This window comes from Saccopteryx leptura, chromosome 5 (assembly GCF_036850995.1).
Source record: "Saccopteryx leptura isolate mSacLep1 chromosome 5, mSacLep1_pri_phased_curated, whole genome shotgun sequence".
In the NCBI taxonomy this organism is placed as follows: Eukaryota; Metazoa; Chordata; class Mammalia; order Chiroptera; family Emballonuridae; genus Saccopteryx; species Saccopteryx leptura.
Window position 1 is genome coordinate 89253554 of NC_089507.1, and position 27304 is coordinate 89280857.

The following is a 27304-nucleotide window of genomic DNA, read 5'->3' on the forward strand; positions in this document are numbered from 1 at the left end:
AAAGTTTGTTATTAACTTTTGTTATACTGCTTCCAAAAAGGAGTTCAGAATATTATATTAAAAATTTGACTGTGGCTAGCATAATCCTAAAAGAATTCACAAATGGGTTATGCTATGACGAACTCTGAAGGAAGGTGTGTGTTTTAGGGACGTAGAAGACAGAGGGAGAATATTTTGAGTGTTCAAGCATGGGAAATGACATGAATGAGAAGTGTTTTTATTATTCCATTTATTTACATAATTAAATACTGTTTAACCTTTTTACTAATTCATAATAGGCTTGCTCAATGGTGATACTTTTTGCAGGTGATTTTAATTGTGAGGAAGAAAAATAGCAGGACTTTTTTCTTAATCTAGCATGCCTAAATTCTAACTGAACTGAGATCAGATATTACTCAGTCAGAAAAATACTATCATTTTTTGTGGTTTGGAGTAAAGACACAAATGATTTCTTCACTGGCTTTAGTGAGTGTTATCAACCTATTTTACTGGGTCAAAATCATAAATTTATTTGAGTTTTGGTTATTTGACATAAGTACATTACCTTAAAAAAAAGGAGAGACATTTGCTTACCTTGTATTACATGTGAGTTATCTTTCAAGAAGAAGTTATACAAGTATTTGGGAATAAAAGCAGACATACACGCATAAGCCAAGGCTAAGAAAGAACAAGGGAAAGGCATATAGCAAATTAGTTAATGGTGTAAATGTTCAGTAGTCATTCACTCACTTATTACACATTTCTTGAATCTACTATGAAACATGAGTTATGTTAACAATTCATGGAAACACAAATTTAAGGACAAACAATCCTCTGCTCTTTAAAACAGAAAATACTTAGGACAACAAAAAATAATCACTTACTAACTTTTAATTTTCAAATTACTGTAGAAATTGTTATTCCACAATAATAAGAACCTTAATTAGCTGTATTTTACAATTTATTTTTAAAAAAATTCTCTTAACATGGCCATTATTAATGACCTAAACAAACCTTAAGATCTTTAATTTTTGTTGATGCAAACAAAAAAACCTGAGCTCGGATTCAGAAACACTAGTAGTAAATTGTTCTTTTAAATACAGATTGCTTACTATTCTTGGATAAATATGTGTGATAATGGACTGTACCTAACTAAAAATATCAACCTTGTTAAGTACAGATAATGAGACTAAAAACTTATAGTCTAGATAATGAAAAATATCATACAACAGTACATTTTTAAACCAATTCAAAATGTAAAATTTTGGTTTTCTGGGGTATGCTATCTCTGCTCATTTCCAGAAATCTATGCAAAATTTGACATTAAACAGAATTTGAAAAAAATGGATATTCTAAGATTGAGGCATATATATATATATAGATAGATAGATATAGTAATTTCTGTATGTGATATCTTTAGAGATTTGAGTCAGGTAAGTGTAACAAATATTTACTGAAAAATCTACTATAAAAAAGATGTAATGGGAATAGGAAACAGAAAAAAGTCAATCATTTAAGAAAGCTGCTAAACGAAAAGAGGATTACTATGTTAAAATATAAATAGCTATAATATGAAATATACACACAAATACTTTCCTGAAACACAAAGTACTGGGTTTAGGAGGGAGAATGAGAAAAGTTTTCATTTAGGAGGTGGTGACTGAAATAATAGGCTTTGAGTTATAAGATTAATATTGATTTCTTTATAAAATTGTTTAGGAAGTACAGTATACATAGACTAAAACTAATCTCTAAAGAAGTAAAAATTTTTTCAATGCTTCATAAAAATGGTCACCAAAGTAGATGAATGTATTAGAATAATCAGTTAGAGTCTCCCTAAATGTTTAGTCACTGACTGATCACAACTGAAGCTCTCCAATAATAGTCTTCAAATCCTCTAAAATTATGTAACAGATTACTTCACAGATATTTATAGTATCTCCTAGGAAGAAAGCAAGAACCTTATAATAAAAACAAAAACCTTTCATGTTTGAATAAGATATTTTAGAATAATATGCATCATGATTATTTAAATGATAGATAAATAGGCTTACCTTCATTATTGAAATTTAAATACAGGAATGGAGCACAAAGTGAGTCAAGACCTTATGGGGTGGGGTTAAAGAAAAGAATTCAAGTAAATGTAATTAAATAGAATTGTAGATATATACCTTATTCAGTTCTCTGTATTCCTTCTATATAGATTAAGCATTATAAATACTTCTTATCTGGAAATATACTGTAGAGAGTAACTGACAGTGACTCGCCCGATATAAATCAGCTATTATATCAATATTAATATGAGTTGAAGAGAGAACTATACTAATAGGAAAATGTAAAAGTAATAGAAAGCTTGGGATCCCATATCTGACCCTGTGCGTTCTTGGCAAACTTAACATCACCAGGCATATTTCCTCATAGGAAAGATCTGTTTTACATGTTTCTTTGGTGTCACAGAAAAAGATCCTCTAAAGTATTTACTGTGAAGTAAATACAAACATATGACATCTTCCTTTTATTGATGATAATGCTGTTCATGTTTCAAGACTAAAAGAATATACAGAAATCTATCTACAATTGTTAGGAAGATACAGAACTCCTCTAAAATGAACAGAGCTAGGAAAACTAATAGCTTCATTTTTTTAAGTTTGGCCAGAAATAGGGAATTGTAATATTAAAAAACAAAACAAAACAGAAAACCACTGTTCATTACAACAAATTAAAATATAGAACTAGGCGAAATGGGTTTCTCATTCATGAATTTATCGATGACCACAAAAGTAATAATGAGAAAGGTAAAAATCAAGAATATGGATCATTAAAAATATTTTTAAAAAATAACAAATATGATAGTTTAGGGTGATATTCTATTCCTCAAGTCCTAACAAACAGTTAAGCATAAATTAAAAATCATTAAATGGTAAGAATATCAACTAACCTCAAATTATTTATGTTATAAAATTATTTTGTTATTTTCATAAGCACTGAAACAATGTACTCACAGATTACAGTCACACAGTGTTCTGTTTTCCTAATGAATGTAATGGTGAACTGTTGCATTAAATATACCTTTAAATGATATCTTTTTGGCATTTAAGCAAAGTTTTTAAAAAAGTTCTTATATAAACCTTTCAGTAAATGTATCATAGCTTTAGTATTTTCTCAAAGCCAAGGATGTTTTTATATTTCACTTCAGTTTTTAAAAATCTTTCAGTCATGCAATGTGCTCCTAATACTTCAAAAGGAGTTATAAATGATTGGGTAAAAAAAGTTACCTTGCCAATACACAAGATCAGGATGGGACACTACCCAGGCTTTTAATACACGTCTAAATTTTGCATGGCCTTCTGGTGATGATAACAGTTCATCATACTGATGACAACGAGGAATGTCCACTTCAATCTGTTAAACAGCAAAACAATAAGATAAAATTGTGATCTCCAATAAACCCCAGGTAAGGAAACAAAGACTATGTTATACACTTCATAATAGACCACCTACATAAGCCTGGTGTCTAAAGTTTTTTAATTTTATATTAATTCTCTGGAAACAAAGAAAAGGTTTGTATACTTAAGGAAAACAAACCATTTCTTTTGAAAAGGTATGTATTAATATCATTTCTAAAAAAAAAAAATCTTCCTTTACAACTTGGTCAAACCAAAGAGAAAATTCTATAGATAAAAAAATATAATTATTAAGAAATGTTAATTGGCTTGGACTCTTTTAGGGACGGTCCTAACTCAGTAACTTATGATCATAAAAGTCATGCTTACTCTAAAAGTATATGAATATGATGGTTGCTGAGCATAATGAAGAAAATTTCCTCTTGCCTTTCTATAATTTAAAGACTTGGCAAAATTATCTTAGTTTGTTTAAGAAAATCTAAATCGTACTTGTCTATCTGTAGGAATTGGAGTATCTTTATCAATTGCATCATACTTGGCATAAATAGCCCCCTGCAAAAAAATGAGAAATAATATTAGTTGATCATATCTTTGATAAATTATTAATTTAGGCCAACATACTTCTTATAAACATCTATCTTATCTATCGTTGAAACCCACCCAATTATAGATAGTCAAATTACAACCAAAGTGTACCTCTCAGAAAAATTTCCCACAGTTTTATACCATGTGATGAAAGTCTGTGACAATCTGCCATTTTGTTCCAGAAGACAAATGTGTTGGGTAAGTCATGTAACTAGTGAGTATGCTTAGCTAAAAGCGCCTAGCCTCAACAACAAAACACAAACTTGTTCTCTACTCATTCTTAACTCATAGTTTTGAGAAAAAAAAAATTAAAATGTTGGGGCACACAAAAGGCCATCCCATAAAAAATTTTCCTGTTAAAGTTGGTAATGAAAGCAAAAATAAAGTGGAACTATTTAAGGAAGTGGTAGTTTAGGATCAGGAAGAAGTTTGAAATAAAATGAAGAGTGGAATGCCATGTAGGTATGGAATCAGTAAGGGACTAAACAGATCATTTACATCTTTTTGTTATACTGATACAGAAGGAATAATTGAATAAATGCTTAAAATTTTAATCGTATTCACCAAGACCGAGCACAGAACAATTCTTATTACTCTGGTTTACTGAAATGGTGTAGAAAAGTCTGTATTTGGGGTTCAAATTGTGACATTATTTGCTATATCAAATACATGGGTACATCAATTTAATGACAGATTTATACAACATGACTTCAGAAGTCCTCTTGAACTTGAGCATCATGTGGTTCTACAATTCTTACTATTAACATATAGTATATGGAACAATAGGTAATTTTGTAAAGCAACTCGAAGATGTTTGTTGAATCTCATCAAAGAAATCAGAAATAAAGAAAATGCTTTTAACAGGGAGTTAAAAAGAATCAAATAGCCCTGGCCAGTTGGCTCAGCGGTAGAGCGTCGGCCTGGCATGCGGGGGACCCGAGAGGCACCCATTTGCTTCTCCACCCCCCCCTCCTTCCTCTCTGTCTCTCTCTTCCCCTCCCGCTGCCAAGGCTCCATTGGAGCAAAGATGGCCCCGGGCGCTGGGGATGGCTCCTTGGCCTCTGCCCCAGGCGCTAGAGTGGCTCTGGTCGCAGCAGAGCGACGCCCCTGGTGGGCAGAGTGTCGCCCCTGGTGGGCCTACCAGGTGAATCCCGGTTGGGCGTATGCGGGAGTCTGTCTGACTGTCTCTCCCCGTTTCCAGCTTCAGAAAAAAAAAAAAAAAAAAAAAAAAAGAATCAAATAGTTGAGGAAATGCAGGAAAAATGTATAATGGATATCCATAAGATATTGATAAGAGAATATCTGAAGGCAGCATGATAAAGAAATTGACTGTAAATAAGAAAAGGCATGAGAATTTGGCTTAATATCATGACTGCTATTACTAAAGTTCTCTGTTAATACTGCAAGTCACCTCTCCTTTTCTTACTGCTACATATTAGGCATGTACAAGACAAAGTCATTATTTGTCTTGGCAGCATGGTTCTTATGAGACAAATGTGCCCCAAAAGCACTAAATTATGTTAATAATTTTTGATAAGGTTCAAATGGGAGTTCAAATCTTCAAACTTAGAGCTACTTACAAATAGGTAATTTTATTCTGAAATAAACATACTTTATAGGCAGGATAATACACATAACTGGTATATATATTCCTAAAATAATCTGATTTGAAAATTAATAACCAAGATAATTTCTATAAGCCCCATTAAATGAAAGATTAAATAATGTAAATCCAACAAGCCATCAATTATATTTTGCTATTCTATTCTTTTCCTCTATTCCTTTCACTTAAAATTGCCAAATATTCTCTTTCTTTTTTTTTTAGTGAGGAGGGGAGGCAGAGAGACAGACTCCCACATGCCTCCAGACTGGGATAGGGGGCAAGCCCACTAGATGACAATGCTCTGCTCATCTGGGGCTGCTGCTTTGTTGCTCAGCAACTGAACTATTTTTTCTTTAGTGCTAAGGAAAAGGCCATGAAGCCATCCTTATTGCCCGAAGCCAACTTGCTCAAATCAATCGAGCCATGGCTGCAGGAGGAGAAAAGAGGGGGGATGGGAGAAGCAGATGGTTGCTTCCTCCGTGTGCTCTGACCAGGAATTGAACCTGGAACATCCACATGCCAGGGTGATGCCCTACCACTGAGCCAACCTGCCAGGGCCAAAATTGCCAAATATTTTACTATATAACTTTCTAACAACTTGAAAAATAAATATTTGGAAATACTTTCCTACTTCTTCCTTCTTTCTTAGCATTATTATAATCAACTTCTAACTTTTCTTTTCTTTCTTACCTCAACTCCCAGAAGAGCAGCCCAGGTTAAACCTCTCATAAGTGGAGGAATGTCAACTCTTGCTTCTTTCCAGATTTGATTTTTTTTATATGGATAAGCCTACAGATGAAAAAAGGTATAAAAAATATCTCAAATTATCAAGTAGCATATTTTAGTCTAGAAAGTCCTGAATATATACCAGTGATAAAGTTTAAAGAGATCCTTAATAAATTTCTAAGTATCTTTGCTATTATTACTTTGGTATTATTAATACATACAAGTTGGCAGTGGAATGGTTTCCTGTATTCTGTAAATCTTGTATAATAGAACCAAAGAGGCAAGCTGTTCTACTGTATGTAATCATTCCTCTCTAATTTGTGATCTGAGAGAATTATTAAGGAGTCATGTGGAGAATACTACTATTAGCCTTATATGAGTTAAATAATGTATGCATAGCACTTTGTAAAATATCTGGTGACACAGAATGTATCCAATAAATATGTTATTGTTATAGCTACTTCCATATCCTTGCATATAAACTTCTCCTTGTATAAATTGGCACTTTAGGAATGAGTTCTAAAAAAGAATTATTAGGACAAAGGGATGGATGTTGTTAAGGCTCTCCATACAGACTTTCAAATTTCTTTTTTTCTTTTTCAATTGAATTTATTGGGGTAACACTGGGCAAAATAATTATATTGTTTCAGGAACCAAATTTTACAATATTTATTTGTATACTGTATTGTATGTTCACCACCCTCTCAAGTCAAGTCTTTGTCCACCACCATTTATCCCCCGATATTCAATCAATTTGCACTTATTCCAAAGGATGAGCATTCCAATCTTAACCTGACTTACCCACTTTACTAATCTGGTAATAAAACATTAAATTTTTTTCATTCCTAGTAAGCATGATATTTTGAATAGATTTACTGACTAGTTGTATTTCTATTATGTTCTTTATCCATTTCTATTTCAATATTAGTGCTTTTTCCTGTTGATTTTAAAATGTCCTTTAAACAGTATGGATATTAATCTGTTGTCTAATACGATTTTGCATATATTCCTGCATTTTGTTTTTATCTTTTAATTTTATTTACTATGAACATGTATAATTTTTATAATTAAATGTTAATCAGAAAAAATAGGTCATAAGAATTAGTCTTTCATGACATCAAGATTCCCTAATAATTACCAATGAAATAAAAAATAAGGATTGTATACAGGCTCTTACAACACTTTCCACTTCAGAACCCCTACCTTTAGTAGCCTGTCGAAGAGAACGATTCTGTTCAGTTGGTACTCTGTGTCCCTCTCTCGGATGATTAAAGGGAGAGTGGCAGCAGCAGACAACTCATTACTGCTGTTTGAATGAGGCAAATTGGACTGGCTGTGTAAGAGAAACAAAAGCAGAAAAAAAAGGCACAAAATTTTTAAAAATCCAAACACCATAATACGTGTTCTATTTAGAAAACAATTTTCAGAGAACATATGTGTTTCTTAAAAATCTAATATAAACAGTAAAAAAATAAGCATAAAAGGAGACTATATACTCACTCATCTTCAAGTAGTGGGTAGAATGCCTCTCCACCAACATCTTTTAATCTCTGTGAATTTAAAGAGAAAATATTTATGTATGAGAATCTGAGACAGAAACACTGAACCACATTTGATAGAAAAATTAATGTAAAACTTAGGAATTTATGAATGTACCAAGCAAGAGAAGTATAAAATACAATTTAAAATTCATTCCTCTCATAAATATGCAAATATACTATGCCTCTAATGATTGAATTCTGAAGAATAGTTTTTGAATGTTGATTATTTTTACTTCCAGGTGTCTCTTATAAATGTTAGACAACCTATTATGATATTTTCCAAACATGATTCAGAATTATTAAATTTAGTATAAAATTTAAAAATCATTAATGCACTGATAAAATATATTTAAATAATATAAGGGTTATTTTAAAACATATCCCTTAATATAAAGCTCAACTGGATTTATTTTTCCTTTGGCATTAGTATAAACTAAGACAAAAGTAAGAATGTTAAAAAAATAAAAAGAATTTCTTACAACATTTTTCTTTGTTTTATTTATTGAGGTGAGACTGGTTAACAAAATTATATTGGCTTCAGGTGCACAATTCTATAACACATCTTCTATACACTGCATGTGTGTTCACCCCACACCCCAGTCTCCATCCATCACCATTATCCCTCCACCACCCCTCTCTCCACCCATGCAGTCACCACACTGTTGTCTATGTCCATGAGTTTTTTAGCATGTAAGATTCAAATACTGAATAAATCAACTGATGAAATTTAAGTCTTTTAATTATCTTTTTCACAAAGTCATTCTAATAAATGTTGCTACAATAATAACATTGCAGGATAAGTATTCTTCAAAAATGTAAGAAGAAAGGCAGTAGCAAAGTAAAATCTTAGATATATGCTAAGTAGGGTGATTATAGTTAATGCCATCTTGCCTGTGTCTGCTCTTCAGTTCAACTTTCACCTGAGAGGCAGAGTATCTGTTCCTGCAGGGACTGACACAGAAGCTCAAGCCCTGTGTGTAGCCAGTAGCCAGCACTGCTCTTCTACGGATTAGAGTCATTGTGCACTAATCCATGAGCACTGCTCCCAGAATTTTGAAAAGCCAAAGAAAAGTCTTTACCCAAAACTGAGAATCTGGCAAACACTGGTTTTATGCTTGGCTTCTCTCTAAAATTTAACATGCCATGCACACATCTTATTTTGCCCTTGAAGCCTTTGAACTTTTAGGAATTTCTCCCATGGATTCAAATTCTAAATAGAAAAATAAGATTTCCCCAACTTTCACTACATTATTTATATATATGGAAGTTTGGGTTTTACTGTCTTTAAAATCATAAATATTAATTTTAAGTATATTTTTTGCTCTTTTTGTTAATTAAAAGTTTAGCATATCAAGGGCAAAAATACACAAAAAATATAAGGTAAAAATTATTTTTTAGTTTCTGCATTATTTAAAAAACCAGCAATGTTAACATTCAAAAAAATATTTATAGAAAAAATATTTTAAATTTTCAAAGTGAAACTGTAAGAAAATTGAGGAAGTTAAATGAAGCCTTGGATTCATTTAAGTTAAACTAAGAGTAAAATTGAATCAGCTGAAACCATACATTTTAATGTATCTTATTGTTTGTTTCCTTATATAGTTACTTAAGTTATTTATTTTGTTCAAGATACTATTCTCTCTTCAAAGAGATTATAAGTTTAGTGTTTTATGTAGTAATAATTATATATTTTAAATTTCTTTTCCTGGCATTTTAACAGATAAGAGATTCTAATATCCTCATAATACATATATAACAGGTAAAATATCCAATGACAGAAAAAGCCTTGAAAAGTGAGGAAAATGCAGTAATGTGAGACAAAAAGCTGGGCTTTAACACTGAAAACTGTGGCCTGAGATTTTAGAGCAAAAAGGGACAAAGTCTTGGTTGGGCACCTGATTAACTGGCAGTCAGACATAAGGAGACCCTGCTAAATCTGGGTAAAGAAAGAAGTGTGTGTGTGTGTGTGTGTGTGTGTGTGTGTGTGTGTGTGTGTGTGTGTGTGTGTTGGGGAATGGAGGTGCTGCTGTGTGTGTGTGTGTGTGTGTGTGTGTGTGTGTGTGTGTGTGTGTTGGGGAATGGAGGTGCTGCTAGCCTAGAGAAAAAAGACAAGGAAAATTACCTGTTTTAGCTTTGGCTACAGGTGGCTAAAATAAAAAGCCTAGGAGTTTTGGTGTCCAGTTCAATGTACAAACAGCTTGGAAGTCATTCCTCCTGCCCTGACAATAGGAGAAAAGCTAAACAAACTGAAAGCCAACCATTTTTAGATCCATCAGAATTAGGGCAAAATGCTGCCTGGAAAACTGGAGAGAGTGGCAACTACAGAGAATCACAGCTAAGCTGGAGCCGAAGCCACTGCTGGAGCCTGGAGAGAACAACTGAAGGGCAACTGACTAATTCTGAAGACTCAGCAAGGGCTAACCTGAGAGAGAAAAACTGGAGACCCAGCTCTGCGGGGGAACCCGCACTTCCTACAAGTATCAACAGATTCTTAGGGCAAAGATCTAAGAAAATTCCCCTGGGCTAGATCTAAGAAAATTCCCCTGGGCTCTTGTAGGGGAAGGGTAAAGGAACCATTTTGCAATATCCCCAATGTACTTTGTTCTCATCAATAAAGGCCTGCCCTCAAGAAAAACGATTTTACAGAGCCTAAGTGACCAGGAGGAAGAAAATACCCAAGTCTAGCCCCATCTAGGCTTTGATGTGGGGAAGAGAAATACTCAATTCCAGCTGCCCATAGCCTTCTGTCTCATGGATCTAGAGAGACAGGAAGTTTCCCTTCCTTCACAGGGAGGGAAACTGTGAAATACACGTGAAGGTCACAGCCCAGAAACACAGGTTCACTAAAAGGTCTAAAAGCTTTAATCATAAGATTACAGAACACTTTTCCTCCCTACCTTACCTCTGTATCAATAAGGCTGCTGTATAATAACAGGGGATTACAGCTGAAAGAACTGCAAGCCTCAGACCCTGTTTTAAAAAGTCTCTAGGGAAACCCAAAGACAACAGAGAAAACAAGAACAAGTACACTTAAGAAGATTTTAACCCCTGACAAAAAAGCTACACAAACAGTAAACAGCTGGATAAACAGAAAATCTTACACTTAAGGCCTAATTACCACATTTACAGATATATTATGCTGGGGTTCCAAGAAAAAATTCTAAGGCATGCCAAAATGCAAAAAGGACACTCTAAAGAGACAAAGCAAGTTTAGAACCAGACTCATATATGGCACAGATTTTAGAATTATCACACCAGGAACTTAAGATAACCGTGATTAATATGTCAGGGACTCTAAGAAGAAAACATAGACATCATACAAGAGCAGGTGGGTAATGTAAGCAGAGAGATGAAAAGAATGCGAAGAAAAGAATCAGTGAATTTGAAGATGCACCAATAGAAACTTTTAAAATTGAAATGCAAAGAGAAAAAAGGAATGAAATAAAAATAACAGAAGATACAACAGGTTATCCAAGAATGATGGGACAATTAAAAATGATGCAAACTATGTGTAATAGGAATACCAGAAGGGGGAGAGAGAGAAAAACAAAAATACTTGAAGAAATATTTGAAGTAATAATGACAGAAAATTTCAAAATTAAACAGACACCAAAAGAAAAAGATTCAGAAAGCTCAAAGAATACCAGGCAGGATAAATACTGAAAATCCCAACCAACCAACCTACCAACCAACCAACCAACCAGCCAGCCAGCCAGCCAACCAGCCAACCAAACCAACTAAACACCTTCCCTACTTCCCCAAGTCTAGGTATACCATATTCAGACGAGATCGGGCACGTTCAGGGTGGTATGGCCGTAGACTAGGTATACCATATTCAAACCACAGAAAACCAAAGCAAAGAGAAAAGAAGGAAGGGCCCAGGAATGGGGGTGGCGGGGTGGACTTTACCTAGAGAGGTACAAGGATATAAATTACATCAGACTGCTCTTCTGAAACCATGCAAGCAAGAGGAGAAGAAAGTGAAATCTTTAAAGTATTGAAAGGAAAAACAATTTTTTCCTTTGCTGGATACACATTTGTATATCCAGCAAAATTATCATACAAAAATGGAAAAATAAATTATTTGTTAGACAAACAAAAATTGAGGGAATTTGTTGCCAGTAGACTCTGCCTTGCAAGAAATGTTAAAAGTTCTGTAAAGAGTGTAAAGAGAAGGAAAATTATAGGATTAGAAACTTGAATCCCCATAAAGAAAGGAAGAGTGTTAGAGATAATATAAATAAAGAATAGCTTTTGTCTCATTCTTAATTAATCTTACAAATAAATTTGTTTAAAATAATAGAACTATGTATTTGGTGAGAAGCCTATGGATACGTGAAAGGGCTGACAGTAATGTAATAAGGGATGGGAAGATACAGGAATATACTGCTTTAAAACACCTGCACTACCCGGGAAGTAGTATAGTGTTATTTGAAAGTGAACCTATATTAGTTGTGAATGCATACTGTAAATGTTAAGCAACCACTAAACAGTTTATAAGAAGTATAATACCTATGGTAAAAGAGGAGAAAAAATTGAATCATATGTAATTGTCAAATAAAAATTGAGAAGGCAGCAACAGAAGTAAAAGTATAGAGAAACAGAAAGAGTTGGAGGAAGAGAGAAAGAGAGGGAGGGAGGGAAGGAGAACAAAGAAGGCAAGAAATATAGAACATATAGTAGATATTAATCTAACTCCTATACATTAATATTTGCTAATCACTTTAAATATGAATGGTCTAAATTTACCAATTAAAGAAAGAAGTTACCAATATGATTAAAAACAAACAAACAAACAAACAAACAATACCCACCCTTATGCTGTCTATAACAAACCCACTTTAAATATGAAGACATAGATTAAAGGTAAAGGGACAGAGAAAGATACCATGGTAACATTAATTAGAAGAGGGTGGGAATAGCGATATTAATTTCAAACAAAACTCATACTCACACATGCACACATTGTATTAATATTTACAAGAGCAACAATAAAATAACTTAGAAATAAATTTAATAACATATAGACATTAAAAAGGAAACTGTGATATATAATAGGACTTAATGCGGTATATCTATATAGTATGTCCAAGAAATAGAACTCTATATGTTAATATCAATTTTCTACAAATTAATCTATAAATTCAATGCATTTCCAATCAAAATCCTATAATGTTTTTATGAGATTCGATGATTATAAAAATCATAAAGAAGAGCAAGATGTTAGCTCCTATTCTATTTTGAGGAGAACAAATTAGGGATCTTCTTTTGTTAGACAGTAAGACCTCATATAAAACATATACTAAGATAGAGTGCTACTGGCTTCATGCATATATGAAAGAGTTGACATTATGAATCAAAAAAATTAAATTGTTCGACATGATGCTAAGACAGGAATTATTTCTTATAAATATATTATATACCTACCTCACATCTTACTCAAAAAAAAAAAAAAAAATCCCAGGTGGATTAATGGACTAAATATGAAAAAAATAATCTTTAAATGTTTTAGAAGAATATGTAGAACATTATACACAGCATATTTATAACCCTGGTACAACTTTAAGTTACAATAAGTAAAATATAACACGTAAAACTAATTAACTATAACAAAACTGATAAAAGTAGGAATTCTATTCATTAAAAGACACTGTTCAAAAGTTAAAAGTAAAGCTACCGGTTAGAAGACATCTGCACCATAGATAGCTAACAAAGACTATATTTGGAATACATTTTTAAAAGTCCTCAAGTCAGTAAAAAAATGACTCAATAAAAATGTTGGCAAAAGATCTGAGCTAGTCATGCACAGAAGAGGTAAGCAAACAACTAAAAAATATGAAAGGACTCATATCTGCACTATAATCAGGGAATTAAAAATTAGTATTATAGCAAAACGCCATTCCAGATCTTTTGGAGCAATAATTAAAAAAATTTTGATGATACCATGGTGTGACCAAGTGTGTGGAGAAATGAGAACTTTTATCCAATGGTAGTAAAAAGATAAACAAATAAAACCACTTATGTGAACGATCTGACAATACACATATATGATACTAAAGCTGAAGATGTACAGATATATTTCCAGTAATGCTAAACCTGGGCTCATATATTAAAGAAACTCTCCTATATTTTGAGATCAGAAGGAATTCAATTCAAGGTTTTGTTTATATCTGTAAAGTTTCATTAAAAAAAAGAATGTGAAGCAAATTTGCCAAAATAACATGCTTACATTTCCTTCTCTTTTTTTTACTACATTTCTTTTTTAAACATTTTTTATTTGATTGCTTTGAGAGAAAGAGAGGGAGGGAGGAAAGGAGGAAGGAAGAAGGAGGGAGGGAGAGAAAGAGAGAGAGAGAAGCATTCATTTGTTGTCCCACTTAGTTATGCATTCATTCGTTGCTTCCAGTAGAGATTGAATCTGCAACCCTGTCATTTCTGGATGATGTTCTAAACATTGGAGGTAACTGGCCAGGCCTCACACTTACATTTCTTAGCTGGCCTAATGACAGTGTCACAGTGGTATCATCTAATAGTGAACTTCTATCTCGACCTTGTCCAAAGCTTTCACCATCTTCAAAGAGAAAGCTAAAGAGAAAAATTTTAAAAATTATTATTTTAACGGATACAAAAATCCAATTTAGTGTTTCTTCTAGAAAAGAAAATTTATTCTGTCATCAATCCCTTCATCAAAGAAAGAAATTTTTAGATTGAATGGGTTAATAAAATAAACAACTCATGGGTGAAAATTCTCTAAACAATTCTCATTTTAAATATAAGTTGAGTGGGTATGAATATAGTATATAAATGTAAAGCATTTTAGGAATACAAGAGTATACTTTATACCCTTTGATAAAGCAGGTTCAATGCTCAAATTACTTTTCTGATACTAGATAAATGTGATCCTGAGTAAGTTTATATGAATGAAGCATAATGGCAGTGAGGAAGAAAGAAAAACCTTACATAATAACGGTAACCTCTCAGGAGAAAGAATATTGAATAATAGATGTATGGAATTTGTTTAGAATTTCAGAAAATTACTTTTGAGAATTTATATATCTTTTAAAACATTTATTCTTAGAATTTCTATAATTTTATTTCCTGATTTTCTACTTAATTCAATGTGAGCAGTATAACTGAAGTCAATACTTAAAAATTAGTTTAATAGAGAAAAAAAAAGGGAACCAATGGTTTATTTAATTAACCTAAAAATTTAACATGTGAAGAAAATATCTGATCAGCAAACGATTTCTACAGTTATCTACAAGGATTAAGTCTAGTCCGAAAACCTAAAATTAAAATTTTAGAGCATTTGTGAAAACTCAAGTGACTCAGGTTTACCTCTCTATTCAGCCCTTAGGGTTGAATTGTTATTTAAATTCCAGTCTAACTTACAGAATGCTGTCCAGTATCTTACGTAGTTCTGCAGATTTTTATCACAGAGACTTAACACCTTAATGATCTCTAGGACAAGAAACGAGGTGGCCATAGACATAGAGTATATTTATATCTATGATTTATAATTGGAAATAGAATATACTTTCTCATAATAGGCACATTAGTTGAACTCTCTAAATATTACTGTTCTTTCTGATTTGTATTTTTTCATTTATAGAACAATTATTATAAGATATTCCACAATAATAACTTTACCTCAAATGGAGGATGAGCAAGTTATTTACAAAAAACAGTATTTATTAAAAATAATAAAATATGCATTTAGGCACTTCATTAAAAATATTAAGGTTCTAACTTCCAATTGCTTTCATAATCATTTAGTTGGAATGTCTATTAAAATTTTTTAAAAGTTATTATTAGATATTTTTAAATTTCCAATATTTTTCACTTCTTACTTGGGGAGTGTGCAGATAGGTGGTTTGGATCGAATGATTTCCTTGTTGACAAGCTCTTTCTCCAAGTCACCTCCAGCTAAACACCAAAGGTAATACACTTCTTCAATTGATCTTTCTGCCAGGTAATCACTGTTTACATCTATTAATGGCAAGTTAAAGAAAATCATAGTTACCTCACCTTTTGTTATTATTAAAAGGCTACAAATAATATTAGCTGATACTCTAAAGAAAAAAACTGAAAAGCACATAAGATAGCCTTAAGACTATTCATACTATAAAATGCATAGGATATGAAATATACATTCAGTTTCTTGAGAAAAGGTGGAATTTTTACCCTCTAGCTCAGAGATATGGGATGTATCTCAGATATACTGGGCTCTGTGGAAAAGGAATAAGGGCAGGAAAAAGCACAGGAGTAGGCAACCAAAGCCAACTGTCCTGTCTTTCATCGGGTCAATATGGCCTATTCTGAGAAGCCCTGACTGATGTCTCAGTCAGGCTATGCCTCCATTGTACTACATTTACACTGACCTTTCTTGTAATAGTAATGTGTGACTAAATGTCTGTTTGCCTCCACATTTGGCATGAATATTACTTGAAGGTACAGTGTGTGGAACAAAACAGGAACACGATAAATATTTAATTGAATGAATGTTTAGTCATTTCTTGCCATGACTTATCTCATGATTACCTTTCACTATAAAGAGTACCTTATTGGTATCAATAAAGCACACATTCTGAGAGCTGTAATCTTCAAAGAGAGATAAAAAGAGAAAAGTTGACATTCTCTCAAAATGTGTAAAATATAATAGTATGTATGTCCTATCAATAATATAGTTTTAGAGATCATTTATAATAAATTATATAAAATATAAATGTTTATGTATTGAAAATTTCATTGGGAATTAGAAGAACTGATTTTAGCATAAAGACGAGATGAAAATATGACTTTGTTTTGCATAATAAAATTTTTTGTGGTGTCACTTTCTCTTCTTGATTCTTAAAGTTCTTACACCAAAGTAATTTCAATTTAAAGGACTGAAAGTTAGGTTATATAAAATGTTAGGTTAAGCATGTCCATAATTACCTCTTAATTCAAAGTTAAGTGTCCATAAATTCTCACTAATATTTATATTGTTGATATGTTCAAAACAAACGAGGGTAAGGGTACTACTTTATTTATTTATTTATTTTTCTTATCCAAGTGAGAGGAGGGAAGATAGAAACAGACTTCTGCACGTTCCTTGACCAGTATCCACCCAGCAACCTGTCTGGAGCCAATGCTCTGCCCATCTGGGGCCATGCTCACACTGAACTATTTTTAGTGCCTGAGGTGTAGGCTTCACAGAGCCATCCTCAGCGCTGAGGATGGATATGCTTGAACCTATTGAACCTTGGCTGCAGGGGTGGAGGAGATAAGCAGATGGTTGCTTCTCCTGTGTGCCCCAACAGGAAATGAATCCGGGACATCCACATGCCTGGCCGACGCTCTACCACTGAGCCAACTGGTCATGGCCAAGGGTACTCCTTTTAAAAACAAGGCTCATCTTATTGCCTGTGCCTTATTTAGCAGCATTACCTTTACAGAGCTGACTGATATCCTCAGGCAGAGTTAAATCAGCACATCTCAGAGAAGATGAAAACAAACTGGCAGGTTTTGTAAATGGAGTGTATAAAGTTGACACTTCACTGAACACCTTGTCCTGCATTAATTCATCTGGGGTTGGCCTTGAGAAACATTGAAAACATAAGCATGAATGCTTTTACTATTATTCCTCTCCTCCTATCATGTCTTGACAAAAATGTATGTCTAAAGACAAATCAGAATACATTATTTCCAAATATTATATACTTAAGGCAATTTAGGTACAATTGTATGGCTAACAGTGACACCAAATAAAAAGAAATAATAAAACTGCTAAGAAATCATTTTATATAATCAGCAGTTGCTAATTTACTTCACCATTTATACAAGTCCTTGCTATGATATATATTGCCAAGAAACGTTAGTTCTCATTTCGATCATTTGAGTTTAGGAATATGTATATCCCCACAGTTTGGCTAATTTTTTAATTGTGGCTAGGAAATGAACTAGTAACTTCTTTTGGTACATTTCAGTTTTCTGACTATAGTTTAATTATTTTTTCTTCTTTTATTAACATATATTAAAGTCAAAACTAACAGTTATTACTATATGTATATAAATGTGCTTGTTTTATCCATTGGTATTATAACTAATAAGAAAAAAAATTAACTGCTTATATGTAACCTCAAACTCATAATAATATTACCTTTTAGAAGGGTGAAAGGTGAGACACTTCTTCAAAAGACCTATCACATTTTCAGGAAGCTCCTAGTAAATAAAGAGAAAAAAGAACTATTTAAAATGATCCATTTAAAATTACATTTTATGCAAATGTTTGCTAACCTAAGATGTTTGACTATTTTGTTGCTCCAAAATTTCTGTTTACCTGGTAAACCCAACCCTCTGTCCTTTCATCCTTATTGGTTTTTTCTTCTTATTAAATTGATTGGGGTGACACTGGTTAATAAGATTATGTAGGTTTCAAGTGTACATTTCTATAATATGTGAATTTTCATACTGAATTTTGTTTTGACTTTAAAAGTCTTTATTTGGACTTCACCAAATAAATATAACTTTAAAATAGCTTTCTATTGGATCCCAAACATGCAAAATAAATAAAGTTTCAATAATAGATGAATCACAAACCTTTATAATGTCCAGACAACCATGCTCTTCAGCCAGAACTATTATAGTATCATCCACGCAGTCTATAAAACAGAAAAATTATAAGAATTTATTCTGCTGTTCTAATTTATCAGACATAATGAATTGTGATTAATTTTTAAAATGATGTGTAATACAGTTTTAGATATTGGAATATTAAAAAACTTGTGACTTTTTAAATATTTTTTATATATTTTGGTAAAAATAAAGATTTCAAACACTAAATGTTAATTGAATCACAGATACTGAAAGATTAGCAGCTTAAATGTAAGTGAAATAAAGCAGTGATCAAAGGAGATAAAGATTCTTGCTGCATTTTCTCTATGTATGTATTTTAAAAGGCTTTATTATTTTTTCATGACTATAGGACTAATTTATTTTTATTATATATAACTTGGAGAATGTACACATTTGTCCGGGGACTTAAAATTTAGTTTGTAGATGACATTTAGAAAGCTCCAAGACTCCTTAACAGCTAATGTTACTAATTTTTAAAATTAAATGTGGGGAGTGAAATCAGAGAAATGGCAGCGTGAGAAATACCCCTGATCTCTCCCCTTAAAATTTCAACAAATTCAACAACTAAACACGTGAAAAAAACCCTTAGGAGCACCTGAAATTTATACACACTAGACAAAGGTATGATTGGGTGAAAAAACGGCTGAATATGAAGATGGAGGACAGGGCATTTCGCTTTCCTCACTGATCTGAGGTAGAGGGACTTTTGTTTGGAGCTGGGCGAAGGGGAGACTGAGATAGTGGGGAAGTGGGGAAGGAGCTGAGTTAGGATAGGCGTCCTCCAAAAAAGAAAGAACACACTGGCTCTGCCTGAGACTGCCAACACTGGTTGCACACATGGGCGGTGGGATCCACCTAAACTTACCAGCACAGGGTGTCCGCATGGGCCAGCACCAGAATCTTTGTGCATTCCCAGCTCCAGGATCACTGGCACTGCGCTAGCAGCTCCACCTAGCTTCACTAGCTCGGGGAGCGAGCTGGTGCGTGCATGGGCCAGAGTGCTTAGCCTGAGATTATCAACACTAGGAACCTGTGTGGGCACCAGTGTCTTTGGGCATTCCCGGATCCATGATCTCCAGTGCTGGACATGCCCATGGGCCAAGATCCTTGGCCTGAGACTGACTGCTCTGAGCACCTGGATGGCAGCTGTAACAGTCTGTGTGCATTGCTGGAGTTGCGGGAGCTGGACACACGTGACCTGTCACAGGCTACCAAACAGCACTAGCTTAGAACCACAGCACACTAAGGCATGCTAGATATTACCACCAGGCCACAGAATTTTGCATGTGTGTAACAGAAAGGCACTTGGTCCTTGGTCTGTGCCCTGCCCTGCCTACTCTCACTGGTGGCTCAAGTTCCATGGCCTTCCCCAGAACTGTGCTTTGAGCAGCGCTGGAGGGGAGACCTGGCTGTGCATAGATTCTCTTGCTGCAGGAACAATAGCTGAGGTGGACTCTACAGCTAAGTCTCCGGGCTGCTAGCTCCAGTGGGAGGGACGTGCAGAGAGGCACCTGGAAAACTGAGAATATCATTGCTAAAGCCACAAAATTGCAAAGCCCTAACAAGCCCTGCTTGCCAATGAGACTGAGGCCCAGCCTGTGTCATTACCACAATGACACACCATCAGACCTCTGCCCAAGAGCCCCACAGAAGAAAAACTTGTAGTACAGCACCACCTGTTGAAAAAAAGGAAGAAGCTACCTATCAAAACCAAAAAAATTTACATTTCCTTTAACGTTTTTTGTCATTTTTACTTCTTTTTTCTTTTTTTATTTTCCTTTTGAACAACATTATCCATAGTTGTTACATTATTCATTCTTGTTTTATGTGATAAATCTTTACTTTAGAAACCTTTACATTTTTTGTTTCTTTATCTTTTTTTTTGTATTTTGTTTTTTGTCCTTTCTTTCTCTTCATTCTTCTCCTTTCTCTTTTGTTTTTTTTTCTCCATTTTTTTGCTCTCATCTGTCATTTATCATCAAATTATTATATTTTGGACTCATATTTCTCTTTGTGGAATTGTTTGTTTATACTTCATTTTTCCTCTCTTTTGTCATCTCTCCTCAGTTCCTGATCCTTGTTATCTATAGTTTTTGTTCCACTTATCATTATAAAATTTTCATTTTTTCAACTTTTTATTTTTTTAATTATCTCTTTTAGTGTTATTAACAATACCACTCTCAAATGTCATTAAGAAAAATGAAATAAAATATCATGGATACAAAAGACAGACACATAGCTCAGATAAATGATGAAATGTCTCTAGAAAAATATTTAAATTATATGCATACCTTGGATTTAAATGACAGGGAATTAAAAATTGAAGTCCTAAAAATACTCAGTGAAATAAAAGAAAGCTCTGAAAGGCAATTTAGTGAGCTCAAAAAACAATTTAATGAACAAAAATAACACTTCATCAAGGAAATTGAAACTATAAAAAGGAACTAAACAGAGATGAAAAACTCAGTACATGAACTGAAAAATGATGTGACAAGCTTAGCTAATAGAACAGGCCAGACAGAAGAGAGAATTAGTGACACAGAACACAGGCAACTAGAGATACTACAGAGAGAAGAAGAGACTCACGAATTAAAAAAAAAATGAGAAAGCCCTATGAGAATTGTCTGACTCCATCAGAAAGAGCAATATAAGAATAATGGGTATATCAGAAAGAGAAGAGAGAGAAAAAGAAATGGAGAACATATTCAAACAAATAATCGAGAATTTCCCAAGCCTGTGGAAAGAATTAGAGCCTCCAATACAAGAAGCAAACAGAACACTGAATTACCTTACCCCAGACCTACTCCAAGGCACAACATAATAAAATTATCACAAATCAATGACAAAGAAAAAATCCTCAATGCAGCCAGGGAAAAGACGAATACAACATAGAAAGGAAGACCCATTAGGTTATCATCAGATTTCTCAGCAGAAACTCTGCAAGCCAGAAGAGAGTGGACCCTAATATTTAAAGTACTGAAAGAGAGGAACTTCCAGTCAACAATACTATATCCATCAAAGCATTTCTTCAAATTTGAAGGGGAAATAAAAACACTCACAGATATAAAGAAGATGAGGGAATTTATCACCAGAAAACCCCCACATCAGGAAATACTAAAGGGAGTTATCCAACCGGATACAAAGAACAAAACAAAACAAAATCAAAAGTAAAAGCTCCAAAAAGATCACAATAAAAACAAAAATAATCTGTGACAACAAAAACAAAAAAGGGGAGAAGACAAAAATTAGCAGTAACAAAGGAGGATGGTGTGCAGAAGCACTCATGAGTAATAGACTACAATGAATATGATATATATTCTTTTAATTATCTAATAGAAACCACCCCTGAAAATACCACTACTGAAACACATGTCTTAAAAAAAAGAAAGAAACAGAGGAAAGAAGTATGGAATACAACCAAACAAAAACAAATGACAGAAAAACAAAAGAGAAGCCAAACAAGAAACACAGCTATCAGAAGCATTATATAAAATGGCAATAGGAAACCCTCAAGTGTCAATAATTACATTAAACATAAATGGATCGACTCACCAATAAAAAGACACAGAGTAGCAGAGTGGATCAAAAAAGAAAATCCAACTGTATGTTGCCTTCAAGAAACATATCTAAGCTACAAGGATAAAAACAGACTAAAAGTGAAAGGCTGGAAAACAATTCTTCAAGCAAATAATATCCAAAGGAAAGCAGGTGTAGCAATACTCATATCTAACAATGCTGACTACAAGACAACAAAGGTAATCAGAAACAAAGATGGTTATTTAGTAATGATAATGGGGACCTTGAGTCAAGAAGATATAATGTCTCTTAATATATATGCACCAAACCAAGAAGCACCAAAGTATATAACACATCTACTAAGTGATCTAAAAATAAAAACCGACAAAAATACAATCCTACTTGGAGACCTCAATACACTATTGATGGCTCTAGATCGTTCATGCAAACAGAAAATTAATAAAGATATATTGGCCTTAAACAAAACAATAGAACTATTTGGATATGATAGACATCTACAGGACATTTCATCCCATACATCAGAGTATACATTTTTCTCCAGTGTACATGGAACATTCTCAAGAATTAACCATATGTTGGGACACAAAACTAACATTAACAAAGTCAGAAAGATTGAAATTATACCAAGCATTTTCTCTGACCATAAAACTTTGAAACTAGAATTCAACTTCAAAAAAGAAGTAAACAAACCCACAAAATGTGGAAATTAAACAACATACTTCTAAAAAAAACTGGGTCAAAGAAGAAATAAAGCAGAGATAAAAATAAATATACAGACAAACAAATATGACAACACAACATATCAGAATCTCTGGGATGCAGCAAAAGCAGTAATAAAAGTTCATATCATTACAGGCTTATATGAACAAACAAGAGAGAGCCCAAGTAAACAACTTAACGTCGCATCTTAAGGAACTAGAAAAAGAAGAACAAAGGCAACCCAAAAGCAGCAGAAGAAAGGAAATAATAAAAATAAGAGCAGAAATAAATGAAATAGAGGACAGAAAAACTATAGAAAGAATCAATAAAACAAGGAGTTGGTTCTTTGAAAAGATCAACAAAATCGACAAACCCTTGGCAAGACTCAGTAAGGAAAGAAGAGAAAGGACCTATATAAACAAAATCCAAAATGAAAGAGGAGAAATCACCACAGATATCATAGATATACAAAGAATTATTGTAGAATACTATGAAAAACTACATGCCACCAAATTTAACAATCTAGAAGAAAAGAATAAATTCCTAGAAAAATATAATCTTCCTAGACTGAATGATGAAGAAGTAGAAAGCCTAAACAACCCTATAAGCAGGGAGGAAATAGAAACAACTATCAAAAACTTCCCAAAAAATAAAAGTTCAGGGCTAGACGGCTATACTAGTGAATTCTATCAAACATTCAAAAAAGATTTGGCTTCTATCCTACTCAAAGTCTTCCACAAAACTGAAGAAGAAGCAATACTTCCAAACACATTTTATGAGGCCAACATAACCCACGTACTAAAATCTGGCAAGGACAAAAGAAAAAAAAAAACTATAGACCAATATCTCTAATTAATACAGATGTAAAAATCCTAAACAAAATATTAGCAAACCAAATACAACAACACATTAAAAAAATAATTTACCATGATCAAGTAGGATTCATCCCAGAATCACAAGAATGGTCCAACATACGTAAAACAATGTAATACACAATATCAACAAAACAAGTAACAAAAACTATATGACCCTATTAATAGATACAGAAAAGGCATTCGATAAAATACATCATTTTATGTTTAAAACACTCAACAAAATGAGTATAGAAGGAAAGTATCTCAACATAAAAAGGCCATATATGACAAACCATCAGCTAACATCATATTAAATGGCAAAAGTCTGAAATCTTTTCCTCTAAAATCAGGAACAAGACAAGGTTGCTTACTCTCTCCACTCCTATAGAATATAGTGCTGGAAGTTCTAGCCAGAGCAAACAGACAAGAGAAAGAAATAAAAGGCATTCATATTGAGAAAGAAGAAGTAAAAGTTTCACTTTTTGTAGATGATATGATCCTGTATATAGAAAACCCGAAAGACTCCACAGAAAGACTATTAGAAACAACAAACCAATACAGTAAGATCTCAGGATACAAAATTAATATACACAATTCTATTGCTTTCTTATATGCCAACAATGAAACTTCAGAAAATGAACTCAAAAAAATATTCCCTTTTATGGTTGCAACAAAAAAAATAAAATAACTAGGAATAAACGTAACAAAGAATGTAAAGGACATATATAATGAAAACTACAAAGCATTGTTAAAGGAAATAGAAAAAGACACAATGAGATGAAAAAATATTCCTTGTTCTTGGACAGGAAGAATAAATATAGTTAAATGACCACTGGGATCCATGTGGATCCAGTGGATCCATATCCATGACCATATTACCCAAAGCAATATAAAAATATAATGCAATTTCAATCAAAAGTCCAGTGTCATTTTTTAAAGAAATGGAACAAAAAGTCATCAGGTTTAAATGGAAACATAAAAAACCCTGAATAGCCAAAGTAATCCTAAGGGAAAAAAAAACAAACAAAGCTGGGGGTCTTACTATATCTGACTTCAAATTATATTATAGAACCACAATAATCAAAACAGCATGATATTGGCAGAAAAATAGACATTCAACCAATGGAACAGAATAGAGAGCCCAGAAATAAAACCATATATATGGTCACATCATCTTCGATAAAGGAACCAAAAACACACAATGGAGAAAAGAAAGTCTCTTCAATAAATGGTGCTTAGAAAACTGGAAAGCCACATGCAAAAGAATGAAACTTGACTACGGTTTGTCTCCTTGTACAAAACTTAATTCTAAATGAATCAAAGACCTAAATATAAAATCTGAAACAATAAAATACATAGAAGAAAACATAGGTACTAAACTCATGGACCTTGGCCATAGAGAACATTTTATGAATTTGTCTCCAAAGACAAGGAAAATAAAGGCAAAGATAAATGAGTGGGACTACAACAGACTAAGAAGCTTTTGCACAGCAAAAGAAACTGACAACAAAAAAACCAGACAGCCAACTAAATGGGAGATGATATTTTTGAACAACAGTTCAGATAAGGAGCTAATATCCAAAATATATAAAGAACTCACAAAACTCAACAACAAATAAGCAAGCAATCCAATAAAAAAATGGGAAGAGGACATGAGCAGACACTTCTCCCAAAAAGAAATACAAATGGCCAATAGATATATGAAAAGATGCTCATCTTCACTAGTTGTTAGAGAAATGCAAATCAAAACTACAATGAGATACCCCCTCACACCTGTTAGATTTGCCTTATCACAAGACAGGTAACAACAAGTGTTGGAGAGGCTGTGGAGAAAAAGGAACCCTCATTCACTGTTGATGGCAATGTAAAATGTAAAACCATTATGGAAGAAAGTATGGTGGTTCCTCCAAAAATTAAGACTAGAACTATTGGCCCTGGCTGGTTGGTTCAGCGGTACAGCGTTGGCCTGGCGTTTGGGGGTCCCAGGTTCGATTCCCGGTCAAGGCACACAGGAGAAGTGCCCATCTGCTTCTCTACCCTTCCTCGTCTTTTTCCCCTCTATCTCTCTCTTCCCCTCCCATAACCAAGGCTCCATTGGAGCAAAAGGTTGGCCTGGGCACTGAGGATGGCTCCATGGCCTCTACCTCAGGTGCTAGAATGGCTCCAGCCTCAACCAGGCGACGCCCTGGATGGGTGGAGGGTCGCCCCCTGGTAGGCATCTGGGTGGATCCCAGTGGGCATTTGCGGGAATCTGTCTGACTGCTTCCCTGTTTCTAGCTTTAGAGGGGTACAAAAAACAAAGTAACAAATAAGAAAAGAATAGAACTACCATATGTTCCAGCAATCCCTCTACTGGGTATATACCCCAAAACTCAAAATCATTGGTATGTAAATACACATGCAGCCCCATGTTCATTGCAGCATTGTTCATGGTGTCCAAGACATGGAAACAACCAAAAAGCCCTTCTATAGAAGATTGGATAAAGAAAATGTGGTCTATATATATTACGGAATACTATTCAACCATAAGAAATGATGACATAGGAAAATCTATAACAATGTGAATGAACCTTGATAACATTACAGTGAGTGAAATGAGTAAATCATAAAAAACTAAGAACTGTATGATTCCATACACAGGTGGGACATGAAATTGAGACTCATGGATATAGATAAGAGTGCAGTGGCTACCAGGGGGAGGGGAAGGGAGGAGAGGGAGGGGCTGGTGGGAGAGGAGGAACACAAAGAAAACCAAATGGAGGGTGAAGGAGGACGATTTGATTTTGGGTGATGGGTATACAATATAATCAAATGTCAAAATGATCTGGAGATGTTTTCTCTAAATCTATGTGCTCTAGTTGACCAATGTTAACCTGTTAAAACTAATTGTCTAAATAAAACTATAAAATAATTAAATGTGGTTGATATAGTAAAGTTTTATGCAAATTTATTTATAATTCATTATTATTTAACAATAATAATATTCCATACATTATTTATAAATCATATTAACCTGTACACCAATCTGTCACTCTTAAAGTGCTCTATCACTGTTTTTCTGTCCTTTTTTTTCTTATCACACATGGTTAATTTATTCCCCTCTACAGTAGATTACACAAATTTTTATAAATTTGAATTGCAAATATTTGGAGCTAATATACCTGTAAAATATATGACTTTGTTATATGGAAAAATAAACTTTTTTTCTGAGTCATTATTCACATGAGTCATCAAATAGAAATCTCAAAGTTTATATATTATCTGACAGTAAACTGCTACAGAGAAGTAGAATATATTCTCATATTTTGATTTAACATGTTAGTTACTTGCCTAGATCATGAAAACAATTTTCTATCCATCCATGTTATAATTTCTTAGTGAGTAAGGAAAATTCTACCATAATTCTTCAGAAGGCACTTCTTAAGTAGTCCTGCTAATGTTTACCACAGATCATTAGAAAATTGAAGAAAGTGAGGATACTTCAGTGTATTCACTATTTTAGACAAACACATCATCAGTGTGTACAATTACTAAGTCACTAAAGATTACATTTATATTTAAAAGATAAATTGCATGACACTTACCCAACGTAAGCAAAAATTTTAGTCTTTCAGCAATATCCAAGCTCTGAAATAATTTTCTTCCCTATCAAATGTAAAAAGAATTTATGTAAATATTTTCACCTTTTTTCTATAGATGTCTTTTTTTTCAGAGCTAAAAATAATTTTAACAGGTACTTCTATTTCTTTTCAGAGGTTT

The 27304-nt window shown here is 33.4% G+C and overlaps 1 protein-coding gene across 2 annotated transcripts in view; it reads right to left on the bottom strand.

Moving 5' to 3' along the window:
• TBCK (TBC1 domain containing kinase) overlaps positions 1-27304 on the bottom strand; it is a 227695-nt gene that overhangs the window by 123995 nt on the left and 76396 nt on the right. For both annotated transcript variants that reach the window (XM_066385886.1, XM_066385885.1), the window contains exons 7-19: positions 27130-27190; positions 18420-18481; positions 17980-18041; positions 17268-17416; positions 15689-15827; positions 14324-14423; positions 7798-7847; positions 7501-7630; positions 6262-6360; positions 3873-3935; positions 3255-3381; positions 2034-2084; positions 574-657 (exon numbers count right to left, since the gene is read on the bottom strand). In XM_066385886.1, coding sequence (XP_066241983.1) covers positions 574-657; positions 2034-2084; positions 3255-3381; positions 3873-3935; positions 6262-6360; positions 7501-7630; positions 7798-7847; positions 14324-14423; positions 15689-15827; positions 17268-17416; positions 17980-18041; positions 18420-18481; positions 27130-27190 — 1177 coding nt within the window. The remainder of the gene's footprint in view (positions 1-573; positions 658-2033; positions 2085-3254; positions 3382-3872; positions 3936-6261; positions 6361-7500; positions 7631-7797; positions 7848-14323; positions 14424-15688; positions 15828-17267; positions 17417-17979; positions 18042-18419; positions 18482-27129; positions 27191-27304) is intronic.